Here is a 17,183-nt window from a genome sequence, read left to right as displayed (position 1 = left end):
CCACTGCGAGTGTGCGAGTTGGGGAGATGACACAAAGATGGGAACCTATCAGAGGGCCTGACTCTCCCTTGTTCTGGGCTTTCCTCACTGTGGCACCCGGTTGGAGAATTAGTGACTGTGTACCATGGACTTACAGAGAGAGTCTTGCATTGGCCATTTTGCCATAGGTAGGCCTGTAACTGGTTGTTGGTATGCCGGAGTCCAGCTCCAGCTGAAATAGAAGTTACCATGCATGCATAAGGAAGCATGAAGCAGAGTGTTAATGATCATGAAATCCAGGCCGTGCTTGTTTTGAAGGCAGGAAAGTCATGGTGGTCTTAGCACTGCGAGCTGAGCCTCGGAGTCCACAGCAATTCATTCTGGCTTGGCAGTCCCAGTCTAGCCTGCAGCTCAGCCAGGCCTGCTCCTCCCAGTGCTGGCCCCCAACGGGGTTTTCTTTTTCTCATGACATGTGTCAAGTGTCCATGTCCACCCACTCTCATGTACCACTCTCGACAGCTACAGGGACATGAGGCAGGAGGAGATGGCATCCTCACACTGGAGAAGAAGCAGCAGAGGGAAAAAGAAGTCACCCTCACCCTCTAAAGTTTGGTCTCACCACTGCCAAGGGAGCAAAGCAGCGTGCATGAGCCAGGGCACTATAGGCCATGCAGCTGGCATTAGCAAGGTAGGCAGGAGGCCAGGACCTTTGGAGGAAATGCCTGGGTGTAGCTCCCAGCACTGCAGTAAGGGAAGGAGGCCCTGGCCAGAGAGGCTGCACTGGACGCCTCCGCCCTTGCTACAGGGTCAGGCTTGCTCACTCACGGAGCAGGTGAAGTTGCTGTGATCTGGGAGTGGCCATCAGGCTTCATTGGAAGGCTTGACATGGTGACAGAAAGCACCCGGGCAACTGGAACTGAAGGTGTGAAGGGCAGTAGCCCAGGAACACTTTGGCTTAGTCACAGCCGGGACAGCTCAGAGCTACCTTGTCCTTGCTCCTCGTGCTTCCTGTCACTCCTGAGCAGGCAGGCAGAGTCCTCATCTCTGTCACAGAGCAGATCCAGGAGGACACATGTCTTAGTGTGCCAGGTCTGCAGAGAAAACCCCACTCATGAGTGTCCCTGCTCTCCTTGTGCTTCAGACGGCCCACTGGAGGCTGACCCATCGGACCCCTACCTCATCCCGAGAAGCATCATGGCGGAGCCCGACTACACGGACGACGACAACCCTGAGCTCATCAGACCCCAGAAGCTCATCAACCCCGTCAAGACGTCCCGGAACCACCAGGACCTGCACCGAGAGCTGCTGATGAATCAGAAAAGGTGAGCCCCTCTCTCAGACACGGGCCCCCGGGAGTCCACAGAGACCCCTGGCGTTAAGCATGCCAGCAAAGCATGAAGTGCCTTTTTTGTCTGTAGGAGAGCTTTCCAGACTTCCTCACACTCTTCCTCTGTGTCGTGAAGGCCCCTGTAGGCCCAGGTGCTGCCCCCTGTGGTTTTTAGGGTGCAAGAGCTTCTGTCCCAGCCCCCACTAACATGAATGCGTATTTTACAAGGGGAACAGAAAGCCAATTAAAAATGACATCGTGTCCTAGGCAGAAGAGAAATCTTGCTGTATTTTACATGTAGAACCTCTGAACTTCCTCCATACACCTGGAGAGGCTTCAAACCGGACACGAATCACACCTGCTGAAGTGTGTAAGTGACAGGGAAAGGCCTTGAGACCCACATTAGACTTCATGGAGGAGAATGCACCTTTCTATGCCTGTAGCTTTAAGTAATAATTTCAGATTATTATTCCCATTATAATTATTTGGAGGAGAACAAGATATTTACTTTTGGTGCAGAACCTGGGTCACGGTTAACTTCACCTTCTTAATGATACTGGATGTAGTACTTTGTTTGCTCATCTGTAAATTGAGGAATAAAACAGCTGACACAGATTAAATAATAGTGTATATTAGAAAGGCCCAGCATATAATAACCGATCAATCACACCCATTTTTTTGCTGTCCACAGGACAGCAGCTGAAAATGCCTACTGTTTTTTTCTTTCTTTCCCTTGAAACATGATATGGCTGAACTTTATTTAGAAAAAGAAAAGCCAGCTTTCCAAATCAGACGACTAGATAATTTTTTTTCAAAGATTTACTTATTTTTATTGGAAAGGTAGATTTACAGAGAGAAGGAGAGACAGAAAGATCTTCCTGACTGACAGAAAGATCACTTCCCCAAGTGGCTGCAATGCTGGAGCTGAGCTGGTCTGAAGCCAGAAGCCTCTTCTGGGTCTTCTGCATGGGTGCAGGGTCCCAAGGCTTTGGGCCATCCTTGACTGCTTTCCCAGGCCACAGGCAGAGAGCTGGATGGGAAGCAGGGCTGCCTGGACTTGAACTGGTGCCCGTATGGGATCCTGGTGTGTGCAAAGTGAAGATTTTAGTCATTTAACCAATCACTCTGGGCCCAACTAGATCAGAACTCATGTCTTTGTTTTTCAAGGTAAAGTTTTCATTTGCTACTGCTGTCATGATAAAAATACAGTCTCACATACTTTTCAATGAGTTAGAGTTTTTATTTCCAAGTTTTGGTGTTCAGTTAGGATGCATCGATATCAGTAATATGTATGAGAAATCTTCCAAAAGCTCGTTTAGAAGTGTATGTTTGGGAAAAAAATGTGCATTGATTTCAAAAAATTTTTAAGCTAAAATAGCATTTGATTCCGTCTTTCTTTTCCCCAGAGTTTAATGTAGCTGGGTATGTTTGGTTAAAGGATCACCAGGTCTGAATACTGGTTTGTAATGTAGAGTAGGCTGGTTGACTTATGTTTGATTAAGAGATCGCCAGGCCTGAATACTGGTTTGTAGTGTAGAGTAGGCTGGTTGACTTTTTTTTTTTTTTTTATTCTTTTTTTTTTTTTATTAATAAAATTTATTTTTATATTCTTTACATACTTAGTTAGAGTAAGAAGGTTCAAGGGCTACAGGAAAGTGGATAATACTAGTATGTTTTCCATATTGTTACCTTCATGTTTAAAAGGGGGGTATTAAGGGAGAAGGCCCACCCAATTTCCCACCCTCCCCAAGTCCCGGGTGTAGGGCATGCTCTGAGGTTCTTGCTCGAGTGGTTTTGATGTTGCAACAGTTATGAATCGCTGTCAATCTTGCCACTCCAAGCACTATGAGGGCTTTGAAAAATCCACTGATTGACATAGTCCATCATAGCTGAGATGGTTGGTTGACCTGTTCTGTCTTCTCTCTTTTCTTCGTTAGGGTTCTGAGTCCAGCATTTAGATTAGGAAGATCTCCAAAGAAACTTCTTGTATGTGCTAACAAGTACAGGGCCAGGCACCGTCCATCGCTCCAATCAGCTGGTGGTTGTAATTGCTGGGTTGGTTCTGTTTTCACTCCCGACTTCCACTGGAACCAATGGGTGTTGCAGTCCAGCCTGGTTCTGCCCCGCACATATTTGGCCCTCACCTAAACCAGTGGGAGCTGCAGCCTAGTTGGAGCGACCCACAATAACCCCCACCAGGACCGCCCCTACCCTGGTTTGCCAGTAAGTGTAGCAGTAATCCAGTCTGTCCCACACCCCATTCCACCCCAGCCACTGTTTAGTTTTATGTCCTCCCGTGGAAGTGGTAACCCAAGAGGGATGAGCCCACTATTACCCTCCCAGGCCTCTCCCACTCCCAGATTCCAGTTACTGCTGCCCAAACAAACCTCGCCCACTTTAATTCTGTTTGCACCAGTAGGAATAATCCACCGAGCCCGGCTTTTCCCTGATCTAGTCCACATGAGGCGCACAGGTGTGGTAGCTCTGCCTAGTCTGGTCTGCCCCCATCCCAGCCCATGCTCTCCTGCGGAAGTAGCTATCCTGCAAAGGAACCCTCCCTTATTCCCCTGCTGGCTCTGCCTACTTCCTTTCTTGTTCTCAGGCTGGTTGGGCGCTGCGGTCCCCTCCGGTACAGGCAACCTCACCTCGGCATTCCATATTGTGCACTAGTCTTTGTTGCGACCGAACCTGGGTCGACCCACACTGGTGCCTGGATTTGCCAGTGGATGACGTGGACAGATTCAGCCTGGTCTTGCCCCCACGTCTGCCAAGTGTATGCCAGTGGGTAGCTTTCCATGGCCTTTTCTGGGCTGTTTCCTATCATGTTTCTTGCGCTGACCTGCCGGGTCTGTGTCCTGCCAGAGGAGTTGCCCAGGCTCCTCCATCAGAACCTCTCCCAATGCCAGGTTACACGCTTACCAGTGGGTCCATGAGCCAATCCTACTCAGTCCACCTCCTGTCATAGCAGGAACTGTGGCTTTTCCTGACTGGCCTTCCACCCAATCTGGTTCTTGCTGTTGGATGTTCCAGCCCAGCCATGGTTTGTCCATACCTACGTATGGCTCACACATGGCTCAGTAGGGGTTTGAGACCTTGCCTAGTCTATCACACATCTGCCCTGGTCCTCCAGAACACCAGGGGGAGTCGGGGTCCAGCCCGGTTCGGTGCATCCAATCCCAGTCCACACTTGTGCCAAGGGAGACTACAACTGTGTCCAGATCAGAACGCAGCCCCCCTTCCAGGCCACGCGCCTCTTTGTGGGAACCTCAGCCCAGCTAGGGTTGTCCCCTTTGCTCCCCAACCGGGTCTGTTCCCAGCCATAGATCACTCGCATGCCAGTGGTTGCTCTGACTCAGCTTAGCACAGCTCCTCACCTGTCCCGACCTCTGCCTTAGACACTGTGGCTTCGTGTCCCTGGCTCCTGCAGACCAGTAGGTACAAGAGCCTAGCTTGGCATGACCTTTGCTCCCTCCTGGTTTCTAGTTTTGCTTGTGGGCTAAGGTTTGCTCCTTCGTACCAGATCTACTCTGTTCCCCACCAGTTGACACATTAGCCAGCCGTTGGAGCTACTTTTGCAGGACAAGCCCCAAGCCCAGGCTTCTGCATGGACTGGTATTTGGTGCCCAGCATTATTAGTGATTACAACTTTTACAAAGAAAGAGTTACTGCCTGTTTGAGGTCCGAGAATCACAATGGGTTCAACCTGGAGCTAATTAAGCAGCGACTGAAAGAACCAAATCCCCAGAGCTCCCCAGCCGGGCGGCCAGCAGGCGGAGCCTGGCACCAATGGCGCACTGGCCGCCCGGGAACGGCTCACCATGTGCCCATGGCGGCCGTCTGGGATCCAGGCATGAGACGGCCCGTCCTGAGACCCACCAGCTGCCAGGAGGCTGCTGGAGGTTTAAATTCCCAGGCCTAAGGTCGCGCCCCTCCCAAATCCCCTTCACCGCCCAATGAGGGCGGTGGCTGGGTGCCGGACCTGCCCGGTCCCAGAGGCCTCCCCCCTCGGTCTACTCACCCCAAAGGAAGCAGCCTCTGGAACCCAGCAGGCCCGGACACGGCTCACCATGTGCCCATGGCGGCCGTCTGGGATCCAGGCATGAGACGGCCTGTCCTGAGACCCACCAGCTGCCAGGAGGCTGCTGGAGGTTTAAATTCCCAGGCCTAAGGTCGCGCCCCTCCCAAATCCCCTTCACCGCCCAATGAGGGCGGTGGCTGGGTGCCGGACCTGCCCGGTCCCAGAGGCCTCCCCCCTCGGTCTACTCACCCCAAAGGAAGCAGCCTCTGGAACCCAGCAGGCCCGGACACGGCTCACCACGTGCCCATGGTGGCCGTCTGGGATCCAGGCATGAGACGGCCTGTCCTGAGACCCACCCTGGTTGACTTCTGTACTATCTGCAAAAGTGTATCTCTCCTCTTGCTGAAAGTTTTCCTGGGGAGGCAGCTTCTTTCATACGGGTTCAAGTGCCTGTGGAGCTCAGGGGCAGCACAGTGAGTGCAGGGTTGTTTTTTTCAGTTAGATTGAATGTTTTTCATGGTTTATTTAAAAATGTGAAACATGCCCTTCAAAGTTGTCTGTGTAGTGAGAATTTAAAGGATCGCGACCCTTTTGGAGGGCAGATTGGTGGGTACTCAGCAGATTGCAGGTGCTTCGTCAGCAGTTCTACTTTGGAGGGTCCAGCCAACAGAGGAACTTGTCAAGAGTACAGTCATAAACATGTGCAGGGGTTCATTGCCTCATCGTGTTGAGCAGTGAGCAATTGCAAATAACATCGACATCAATCGATAGAGCAGTGGCAAAATTCTGGCACTTTTGTGGTGTGATATATATGTCATGAGAATTAAGTAAAGCTGTGTTTGTAGGGGAAAAAAGAATGAAGGAACAGGTTCTCACAGTTTTCTGTACATTCAGGAATGAGTAGAACCTGATGAGGGTGGGACCTCTGGCTTGTACCATTTGGGGGGATCTCTACTACGGAGAACATGGAGACTCCATGACTCAGGGGGAGGGTTAGGATCTGCTTTCTCTTTCTTTTTCGAATATAGATAGATTACTCGACTTGTGCAGGGGGTAAAGAGCACTTTCTTTTTTCTCAAAGATTTATTGATTTTTATTAGAAAGGTAGATTTACAGAGAGGAGGTGAGACAGAGAGAAAGATCCTCTGTCTGCTGGTTCACTTCCCAAGAGCCTGAAGCCTCTTCCAGGTCTCCCATGCAGGTGCAGGGTCACAAGGCCTTGGGCTGTCATTGACAGCCTTCCCTGGTCACAAGCAGGGAGCTGGATGGGAAGCGGGGCCACCGGGACTAGAACCGTCACCCACATAGGATCCCAGTGCCTGCAAGGCAAGGATTTAGCTGCTAGCAAGGCAGATTTTTACAGAGAGAGGAGAGAAAGAGAGAAAGGATCTTCCATCTGCTGGTTCACTCCCCAATTAGCCCCAACAGTTAGAGCTAAACTGATCCAAAACTAAGAGTCAGGAGCTTCTTCGGGGTCTGCCAAGTGGCTGTAGGGTACCAAGGACTTGAGCCATCCTCTGCTGCTTTCCCAGGCCACAAGCAGGAAGCTGGATGGGAAATGGAGCAGTAGGGCACGAACTGGGGTCCATATAGGATGCTGGTGCCACGGGACAGATGATTAATTTGCTGTAGCACTGCTCTGGCTCCGTAATTTTATAATTTTAAAAATTGGCTTTACCTAAACATCTTCATGACCAGAAATCAGTTTTGGTCTTGGCCACCAGGATTTAATTATACAGTGACGTAAAAGGATTGGAAGTACTTGTTTGTGGTATGACTCAGAATTGATTAAAGAGAAACTGCTGTTCTCATGAAAGGGATGGTAGTAGTGTAGGTGTTTAGGACACTGAGAAGCTGGTTCTCTGCAGTCGGATCCACTGTAGAATCAGAAGTGCTTGACTCTTGCCATTTGGCAAGTAAGATTAAGTGACTTGCTATGGTAAAATAGTAAATTTTATGTTTTCTTGACTTATAAATGCATACTACCACATATGCACCATTTCTTGAATTTTTGTTCTTAAATATTTTATCTTAACGTCACCATCGGGTGATATATTTGAATAGAAAATGAATGGAGTGTCATAGTTAAGCATGTGTTAGGATAAATTGTCAGCTTCATGTGTCATGTTGCAGACTTTGTTCAGCAACTTTTGCACAACCCTGACAGTTTAATAACAGATGAAATTAATTTTGCCAGTAAAAAATAGAGAAAGAAAACTCAGAGATTCAAATTATTCAAATAGCTTAAAATTGAAATCTCTTCTCTTTGTCACTGAATGGTCATACGCCACAGTTTTATAATAGTCATGAAATTGAGTAGATCTTTATTCAGATTATAAAATCAGATTTTCCTGTGGCTAATGACACTTCTATTAAGAATAGATTACTCATAACTGATTTTTATTGCACTAATAAAAGATTTAATTTTCACACATTCTGTCCACCTTTATTACCCTTAATGATCTTGGTAATGCTAGTGGACACAAGGAGTTTGCCCCTGGGAGTGTTGCTAGGCAGCCAGTCTCCAGTAGCAGTTTCTGAGAGGGAGGCTTTATGTAACTGTGACAAGTTAAGTTGCAGTTCTGGAGAAGAAAACTGCCTACTTGGAAGAGTTTACTAGGGCTTTTCCAGCCAATGTTGGAGCAGAGGATTCAGTCAGTGGGGAGGGAAAAGTTTCTTTCTGTTCAAAACCCTCTCTGACTTGACCCGGTTTCTTTCATCCTTTATTTCCTGGTTCCTCTCAGTGCAGTGTTGTAAGATCAGCCTCCTGCAGTGTCCTCTGAGACAACAGGAAGGCTTGCTTGCCGGCTCTAGAGTCCCTGCCTGGGCTCCGGCCTTCCCTTTCTAAACTACACTAGCTTAGAAACCATGACTAAATCACACAAGTAATTTCCCTTTCTGTTTCACAGAAATTTTGACCAAATTTAATGTTTTTAATGAAAAATTCTGCTACTACAACTTGGGAAAGTGGAGACCTGCAAGGAATGGTAGTTTAGAAAGTTTGTAGCAAAGTGTAATTAAACGATAAGTTTAACTTGCTGCTAAAAAAAAAAAAAAAGTGAAGCATATATGTGAGTGTTTTCAAAAAGTTCATAGAAATGCGTATGACACAAAAATGACATGGATTTCTAAAGATTTTGTCAAATTAACTTACTTTTAATTTTGTTTCTTTCAAAGCTTTCTGAAGAATCTTCAGGTGTATTATTTTAACAATATGCCCTTTATCATAAGAGATACTGGCTATTACTCCTTGAACAACTTTTTAAATTAAAGATTTATTTATTTTGATTTGAAAGGTGGATTTTACAGAGAGAAGGAGACACAAAAGGAGATTTTTCAGCTACTGATTCAGTTCCCAAATGGCCACATTGGCAGGAGCTGAGCCAGTCTGAAGCCAGGAGCCAGGAGCCAGGAGCCTCTTCCATGTCTCCCATTTGAGTGCAGGAGTCCAAGGACTTGAGTTATGCTCCACTAGTTTCCCAGGCCACAGGCAAGGAGCTTGAATGGAAATAGAGCATTTAGGATTAGCCTGATTACCACCACGCTGGCCCCAAACAACTTTTATTTTGTCTGTCTTATTTAAAACTTCTTAAAAATTTGAGAGGCAGAGCGACAGAGGGAAAGACACACACCAGGAGGAAGAGAGAAAGACACTGTGTATCTGCTGGTTAGTTCCCCAGCAGCTACAATAGCAGGGACTGGGCCAGGCTGAAGTCAGAAGAACTCCTCGCAGGTCTCCTACCTCCTACGCCGGTGGCAGGTGGCAGGGGTCCAAGTTCCTGAGCCATCTTCTGCTTCCTTCCCAGCTGCATCAGCAGAGAACTCGATCTGAATTGGAGCAGCTGGGACTGAGACCTGTGTCAGATATGGGATGCCAGTGTGGCAGGCAGGCACTCTGCACCACACACTACCCCCAACTTGTGAAGATTTTGCTTGTTGATTTTAAACTCTACGTAGAATTTTTTTTAAAGCCCTGGATTATCAAGGAGGGATGAAATTGAGAAAGTATGATATTTAGTGATGTGATCATATGAATGTAGAAGGAATCAAGCTGAATATGCTATTGAATTTCCTGTAATCAAAGCACCTGTTTTGGAAATTGTTTCCTCATTTAAAGTTACTTGTATGACTTCTGCTCCGTTAGTCATGCTAGTTGACTGGAGTAATTTAGAGAACGGCTACTGGGACACATCCTGCAGCCTGTAGGTGAGTCACAACAGTCGACTGGCATACTAGGGAAAGGCCACTAGCCCAGCTCAGCATCCAAGGTTGACTCCATGGGACTCATCTCCTGCAGTCTACAGGAACACAAGTGCCTTCAGCCCAGCATATGCGTGGGTCATGAGTGTGTGTGTGCTAAGCACTCTCCTGCCGGGAAATGGGAGTGCTTCCCTGTTCCTGCAGTTTATCATTGTAAATGTCACTAGTAGGTGCAAAAACAAAGTTGAGATGACGTAGGAGCTGGAGTAAATAAGCAGGGGAGACAATAAGGAAGTAGCACACTGGAATCCTTGGACTGAAGAACTTCCGAGGAGATACCGTATCAGCAGGAAGAAAGAAAAGTCCGATGAACTCTAACCAACAGTTCACTGGAGCATTCGCACCTGCCAGAGTGCTCAATGGATGTCTTTCCCTTGACTTTGCTTAAACACTGCAGATGATTGCTGGCAAATGGCCTGTTGGGGTTTAGGTTCTTCCATTGAGGTGCTGTCAACCTGATTAGTGTCAGAAATGTAGAACTTCCCTGCAGCCTGGCTGCCGTGCATCATGTAGGGTAACCACGCCTCCGAAATGACTCAGGTGGGAGGAACCTGAGACTAGCAGTGACATCAATGCCCATGCTGCCAGATGTGCAGCAGCTCTCCTTCAAAGCTGAAAACAAACAGGAGGAGGTTGGCAGGACTACTAGGCTGTCTCAGTTTGCATGTCTAGCTTATATTTAGTGCTGGCCTCAGGGACTGGACCTTTGGAAGCCTCCGCATGGTGACAGGTAAAGCCATGTCTTATCACGGGCAACAGCACCTCTGTCTGCAACATGGTGGTCATCACGCCCATCGTGGGGGTGTGCCCACCATCACTACCCTCCCTGCATGAACTCATGTCTAGCACTGCTATCAGCTAATTGGGTCCACACACCATTTGGAAGGCTTTCTTACCTTTTTTTGACGCTGGTAATTCTTGAGCTCACCAGTGTTACCTGTTGCCTTAGTAGGAGTTACTGGAGTGGGAATGTAGACCGCTTTTGTGGTGGCCAACACTCTTGTGTTGAATTTCTATGCATAAGAAAGTGTGTATTAGGTGATCATTTCTAATTTTGGGTAGTTTTATTATTTATTGTTCTTGCAGAGGTCTTGCCCCACAGAATAAACCTGAATTGCAGAAAGTGATGGAAAAGAGAAAACGAGACCAAGTAATAAAGCAGAAGGAAGAAGAAGCACAAAAGAAGAAGTCTGACTTAGAAATAGAACTATTAAAACGACAGCAGAAGTTGGAACAGGTAGGAGATAACGGGAGAAAACTCATGTTTGCCTGAGAGATGTGGGGAATGGCTCAAACACAACCTACCGGACACGTCCAGTGTCAGTATCTGTAAGAACCGAGTATCCTTGCTCCCAAAATGTAAAGTCCACAGCTTGCTGAGTGCTAGCATGATGCTCAGACACTTTCAGACTATGGATCATTTTGGGTTTTTGGATTAGGGATGCTCAAGCCATAAAGTCTGTACAAAGATTGCAAAATCTGAAATACTTCTGGCCCCAGGCATGTGAGATAAAGGGCTGTTCAACCTGTACCATGAAGGGAAAACATGAGACAGAATGTCTGCAACTCTCACCCTAACCTTAACCCTAACCTTGAGGTTGCATTCGTGGCCAGCTCCAGGAGTCTGTTGAGGACCGACCTCAGAGTGACCTAGTACTTTCAAAGCAACTGTCTGGGTTCATGGTTTTCTTTCTGATCTAGGCCTCTTGGTTCTTATCATCTCTGAGTGCTGTTTGCAGTCACAGCCCGCAGTTGCTGTTTGTGTGCAGGATTCCCACAAACGTGTGTGCATGCCTCATTTTCAGTGCAGGACTAGGAGAAACTCTTCCACTGTGAAGTAGTTGGGAAAATTGGAACTTGAGAATTTTGAAAAGTTTCTCAGTTTGTAAACAACCGTCTTGTTTTTCAATGTATTTAGCTTGAACTTGAGAAGCAGAAATTGCAAGAAGAGCAAGAAAATGCCCCGGAGTTTGTGAAGGTGAAAGGCAATCTCAGGAGAACAGGCCAAGAAGTGGCCCAAGCCCAGGAGTCGTAGGCTGAAGCTGGGTAAGACCCGGGATGTTCTTGCCCATTACTGCACAAAGCTGTGTCTGCAGGGGCCTCCTCAGCGCTTCATCTCAGGGCAAAGCCCCTGGAGAGAATTCCAGCCAGCAGAGAATTGTGGATTTAGGTTTGATTTCCTACAGTCTGGGTGAATAACTTGTCTGTGACAGTTGCATTTCCAGTTCGCCAAATGAAAAGACTCACCAGCACATGAGTTGAAATACTGGACCTCTGTTCGGAGACTGTACAATGACAAAACAAGCAAAACCGAAGGGGACACTGGAACAAATTCTTGAGTTGCACAACTTGTTTTTTCTTCCAAATTTAGTGAGGCATCATGGAGCTGCCTTTTTTTTTTCTCTCTCTCTCTCTCCCTTTAAGAGTTATAGTAATATGTTTAATTCCACTTTTAGGTTTCTAGTAAATATAAATAATTCAGGTTACTTTGAAATGCATTTACTACATTGTTTCTAGTATTGACAAATCTAAAAATTTCATTTTGGAAGCCTCAGATTTCCTCATTACTTTTGCCCGTGTCAGAGTTAATAGCAGAGAATGTTACAGCAATTACATTTATTTGGCACTAAAATTCACAAGTTGGATAAGAAGGTTTAAAGACCTATAAACATTCATTTTAATCTCATTTGAATTCTTTCTGACTCTGTGTGATGTGTGCTACATTCTAGTCTGAGAAGACACATCATGTCAGTTCATGTGTGGCTTGGGTAACAGTAGAAGCAGGATTCCATTTTGTTTTTGAATTCCTTGCTGAACTATCGCTTTCAAATGCAGTCAGCTTTCAGTCCTTTCTGGAATGGAGCTGGTCCCTCTTACCCAGGCTTCCTGTCACCATAGAGGATCCTAGATCTTTTCATTTCTTCTGAGCAGTGTGGGAGAGTAGGAGCTGGGTAGTGAGGACTGGTTCAATGTGAATCAAGTGCAGATTGAATTAAAGAGCCGTCTTTGAAGACGCACAGCTTTTGTACATTTTGAGTAACTTTAGAATCGAGACTTTGAAACTTTCTGGTTAAGGACCCTGTGTTTCTTGGTCTTATTTTCTCTTGGGAGGGGAGGCTGTTTTCCTACCATCTCAACACAGATGACACACTGATGACTACTGTAAGGCGTCTCTCAGGAAACGCAGAGGTGACGGGAGCGGCTGCTGTGTTTCCCCATCCCAGCCAGCAGGCTAGTCAAGAAGAAGCCCAAGTTACAGTGATGGCAGAATTCTCATGCCAGGTGAACTCTGTGCTGCTGGTACAGGGGCACTCTGTGGACATGGTCAGGTTCTCCATGAAGACAGTTCTGCCAGGGAGTTCCACGTCGCAGTCTTCTTGTACTTCCCCTAAAGACTCACAGGGAGCTGGATGCAGAGTTGCTAAAATCCTGACTAATTATAGCAGAAACTAGCTTTCTGTGGGAATGGCTTAATTTTAGTAGCTGCCTATTAGGCCCCTCTTCAGTCCTGATGTGAACAAGATCAAAGTGAAATGGGTGATACTACACAGCCAGTTAGAGAAGCTTCTTAGTTGATTACACCTGAAATAGATGATCATCTCATCAGGAGGTATTCGAGATGCTTAAGATAACATGTTGCTTCCATGTTCCTTTGCTTTTGGAGAATGGAGTATTAACTATCCTTCCCATCATTGTTTTCCTTTTGAGAGAAGAAAGTAAGACAGCATATCATCCTGAACGCGCATTTCTGATGGGACATTAACTAGAGTTCTTTGTGTGTATGGACTGATGACATGGTTTGTAAAAAAACAACAAAAAAGGGGAGGTGGGTTAGGAACTGCCTCAAATCATTTTGCATAGTTAAATGTTAGATCTTTACATGTGAATCCTCGAAACTGTTCTGCCACTTGATAAAATTCTCAAGGCGCCCGACAGGCTCCTTTGGAAGTACCGGTTTTGTTACTAGTACTGAGCTGGGACACTTTCTTCACTGGGACAAAGTAAATGTCAAAAGCGTTTCTCTAGCACTCACACCGAAATCTGCAGAACGGTCTGTCTGGCCAAAAGAAGACTTGGCCATGCCACTGGGCAGCGACGTAATAGCTAGACAGCAGAGAGCGCAGGTAGAGACGTGCTCTGCTCGTAAGTTCCCTGGTCAGCCTGGTTCAGAGCCTGAGTGGTAAAGGCACTGAGCCTCCCCCCCCCGCCTATCACTGTGCAGCCCAAGCACCGAGACCCCGGGCCAGCTGAGCGACTTTACGCTCTGAGCCTCCTTTAGACAGAAATGGCTCCATCTTTTTCCACATGAAAATAGTTCCGTGTTTTTATAGTCTCGTAGTAGTCGTGTTGCTTTCTAAGCTATAACAGTTGACTTTATTCTTCTACTCTGAAAAATCCCGACTTGTTTGAGTGTATATAATATATATAAAAGGGAGCCTTAATGAATTTGTTTTCATAATTTAATATTTTTTGTATTTGCTCTTGTATAATTGTTTTTAATGGAAAGTATTACAGAATTGAAGGTGGAGTTCTTAGAACCAAAGTTATTCTTAATAAAAATCACCATATGCTTGGACCACACGACTGTGCTTCTCTGCTCTGTTGAAGATGGGTGCCTGCCTGTGTTCAAGTCAAAGATTAGGTGACTCCAGGGTCTTCCATGGGTGAGGGTGACAGTTCATCATGTGGAATAAATTTGTGCTAAGATGTCAGTGGCCGTGTATACCACACTTGGCACAGCCGACAACGCTGTAGCCGCAGCCAATAGCCTTTCTGATCCGCATTCCAGAGTTTAGGTGCCTGGGTAGGATGGCGGGAATGTACTGGGGGAAGGACCATTTTTTAGAAGCTGTGAGCTAGCTCATGTGGCATGTGTAAAATGTGATTATGAAAACTGTCGGCTTACTCCACTAACATAGTGTCATCCTTAAAGAAGTTATTTTGGGAAACCAGGTACCTGATTGCTTCATACTATTGCATCACACTAGCCTGGAGGTTCAAGCAGGTAGGCCTTTCTTCCCCTACTGCAAATTGTTACCCAGCTTGATCAAAGTAGAGAAGATGCTTTTTAAAGGTTTATTTACTTATTTGAAGGGCATAGTTTGGGAGGCAAAGGGGAGATCTTCCATCCACTGGTTTACTCCTCAGATGGCCACAATGACTGGGCTGGTCCAGGCTGAATCCAGGATCTTGGAATTACATCTGGGTCTCCTTTTTGAGTGACAGGGATCCAAGCACTTCAGCCATCTTTCACTGCTCCTCCAGGTTCATTAGCAGGGAGCAGGATCAGAAGTGGGAGAGCTGGTACTTGCATTGGCACTCACATGGATTGCTGGTGTCACAGGCGGTGATTTAACCCACTATGCCACAGCAGTGACACCACAGTAAAGATTTGATAACTCTGAGTTTATACCATGAGTTTAAGAGCCAGGGCAGAGGTTCAATTTCAGAAATGATTTCAACAGAAGGTTCTTATAATAAGAACCTACTTTAATATAAGTAGGCAACTTGCCAGGGTGACAACTTGGAGAATATCAGTCCATTTAACTGGATATGTGTGTGTGTTACAGTAATGATAATGGATTTAAAAGAAGGTAAGAGTGTTTGATGAGATTTAGAATGCTGTGGTACAGCTAAAAGAAATATTAACAGTTGTACTGCCACGCTTACTAGTATAAGAAATGTAATATGTTTCCCAGGTCTTAAGCTAATGAACATTTTTATGCACTAGTCTCACCATCTCAGTTTCAATATTTTTTTCCTGTTGAGAAAACATAGTCTGATTATCAGTTGGAGATGTTTTGATTAGGCTCTTGTTTTCTGTTAGGTTCCCTGCTAAGGAAGGGAACTTGGTGATTTAGTGGAAGTGTGTGCATTGCTTCTGAGATGTTTCTGCTCCAGGGTTTTCTCAGAGTACATAATACACACCTGTGTGTGTGTTAATGTTTGCGTGCATGGATATATTTGTGTGTGCAAGTGTATGTGTTTCCATGTTTCTATTAACTGCACATTTTCATGTGTGTAGTTTCTGAGCATCGAGAGTTCATATCAGTACTCAGTAGCACCATCTACCCACGCTCCTTTCCATGTCTGTCGCTCCCTTTTCTCTCGTGGAAATCCTGACTGCCCCTCCTCGGCACCAGGCTTTCTGTTCCTCCAGGTGTGGCCCATCTGCTGACCTTCCATAACTCTTTTCTCACTCATCAAGTGCCTGGTGGGTTTTTGAAAGAAAGATTAAAATAGCGATTTTTCTCAAGTATCGAAACATTTGTTGTGAATGTAATTACAGTCATTAACTTTCTGCAAACAACCTAAACAACTGCAGATTAAACGTACTTGACTGATTCATTCAACCCCTTCAACAGTGCATGAGCCATTCTTGCAACGCAAAAGTTAGCACATTTTAAAAATAATTTATATAAACCTACTCTTAACAGCAAGCTGTATTGCCATTATTTGTTCACTTAAAGTTCTCTAAGACCATGCCATTTTTATTTGCATATTATCCTGGGGGCTCAGTTATCTCTTGGGTTTATTGTAATCTTAAACAGGCCTAGAAAGGAATGTTTCCTGGAATTAGTGAAGGAACAACAATTGAGTTATTGACTGCGCCCGTGAAGCCTGTCTCACATCCATCTAATTCAGCTGTGAGCCACAGGCCTTAGGCTAAGTCCTTCTGAAGTTAACTTTCACATGCTTTGGCATAGAATTTGTAATGCCTTGCCACTCTTTAACTTTTCCAAGTTGATACCCTTCCCAGAAATGCTGTGCACTTTGATTTTGCATGGTCAGCATTACTTACTCTTTATCTTATTTTATGATGCATTGATCTTGTCCATTAGCATTACTGAAAACTTATATATGCCTTATCATTCTTCCATAAAATTGGTAGGATCAGGCCTAGCGCAGTAGCCTAGTGGCTAAGGTCCTCACCTTGCACGTGCCAGGATCCCATATGGGTGCCAGTTCTAATCCTGGCAGCTCTCTCTGTCTCTTCTTCTCTCTGTATATTCTGATTTCCAATAAAAATAAAATAAATCTTTTTTAAAAAATTGAGATTTTTGTCCATCAAAAGTCACCAAGTATATGTGGTCAATTCTTTTTCTTGAGGCATCTGGCCCTTTATTATCTGGGATATACTGTTGAATCCTTATAATTTGTTACCATATATGGGCCCCCTGAACTGTTTCTTTGCTTGGTTGTTATGCAAGTGGACTTCAAGAAGCTCATGGAGTGTGGAATCAGAACATGCTTCCTGCACGAGCTTCCTAAAGACCCCTCGTACGGGATCACTGCTGGTAATCTATGTCTTCCTGAATCAGCAGAGGCATTTTCAGAAAGTTCAGAGAATGTGTAAGAACTATTAATTTTAGGAGCTTTTAAATGAAAATCAACTTTTAATTCCATTTTCCATGAACTTCTTAGTTAACTACTATCTTTGTATTTTCTTTATCTCATAATTTCTTATAGTGACTCTGATGTCTACCCAGGGCACTGCAGGTGAGGGGCTGGGTCTGCTTTAGGCCCAGCACGTCTCCCAGGCTTCAGCCCGGAATAGGAGGGGCCACAGGAGCCAGTTAGGTCACCGGCCTGGTGGGA

General features: G+C 45.8%; 1 protein-coding gene across 2 annotated transcripts in view; it reads left to right on the top strand.

Moving 5' to 3' along the window:
• Positions 1 to 14,160, top strand: part of FAM107B (family with sequence similarity 107 member B) — a 203,837-nt gene extending 189,677 nt beyond the window's left edge. For both annotated transcript variants that reach the window (XM_040967826.1, XM_040967827.1), the window contains 3 exons: positions 1,121 to 1,301; positions 10,671 to 10,821; positions 11,503 to 14,160. In XM_040967826.1, the coding sequence (XP_040823760.1) occupies positions 1,121 to 1,301; positions 10,671 to 10,821; positions 11,503 to 11,619 (449 nt within the window). In that variant the 3' untranslated portion in view covers positions 11,620 to 14,160. The remainder of the gene's footprint in view (positions 1 to 1,120; positions 1,302 to 10,670; positions 10,822 to 11,502) is intronic.
• The last annotated feature ends 3,023 nt before the right edge of the window (positions 14,161 to 17,183 follow it).

The sequence above is a fragment of the Ochotona curzoniae genome, unplaced genomic scaffold, assembly GCF_017591425.1.
Source record: "Ochotona curzoniae isolate NIBS_2020 unplaced genomic scaffold, NIBS_Ocur_1.0 scaffold_4683, whole genome shotgun sequence".
Classification (NCBI taxonomy): Eukaryota; Metazoa; Chordata; class Mammalia; order Lagomorpha; family Ochotonidae; genus Ochotona; species Ochotona curzoniae.
The sequence above is the reverse complement of the archived record's forward strand: the minus strand, read 5'-3'. Positions and strand labels throughout refer to the sequence as shown.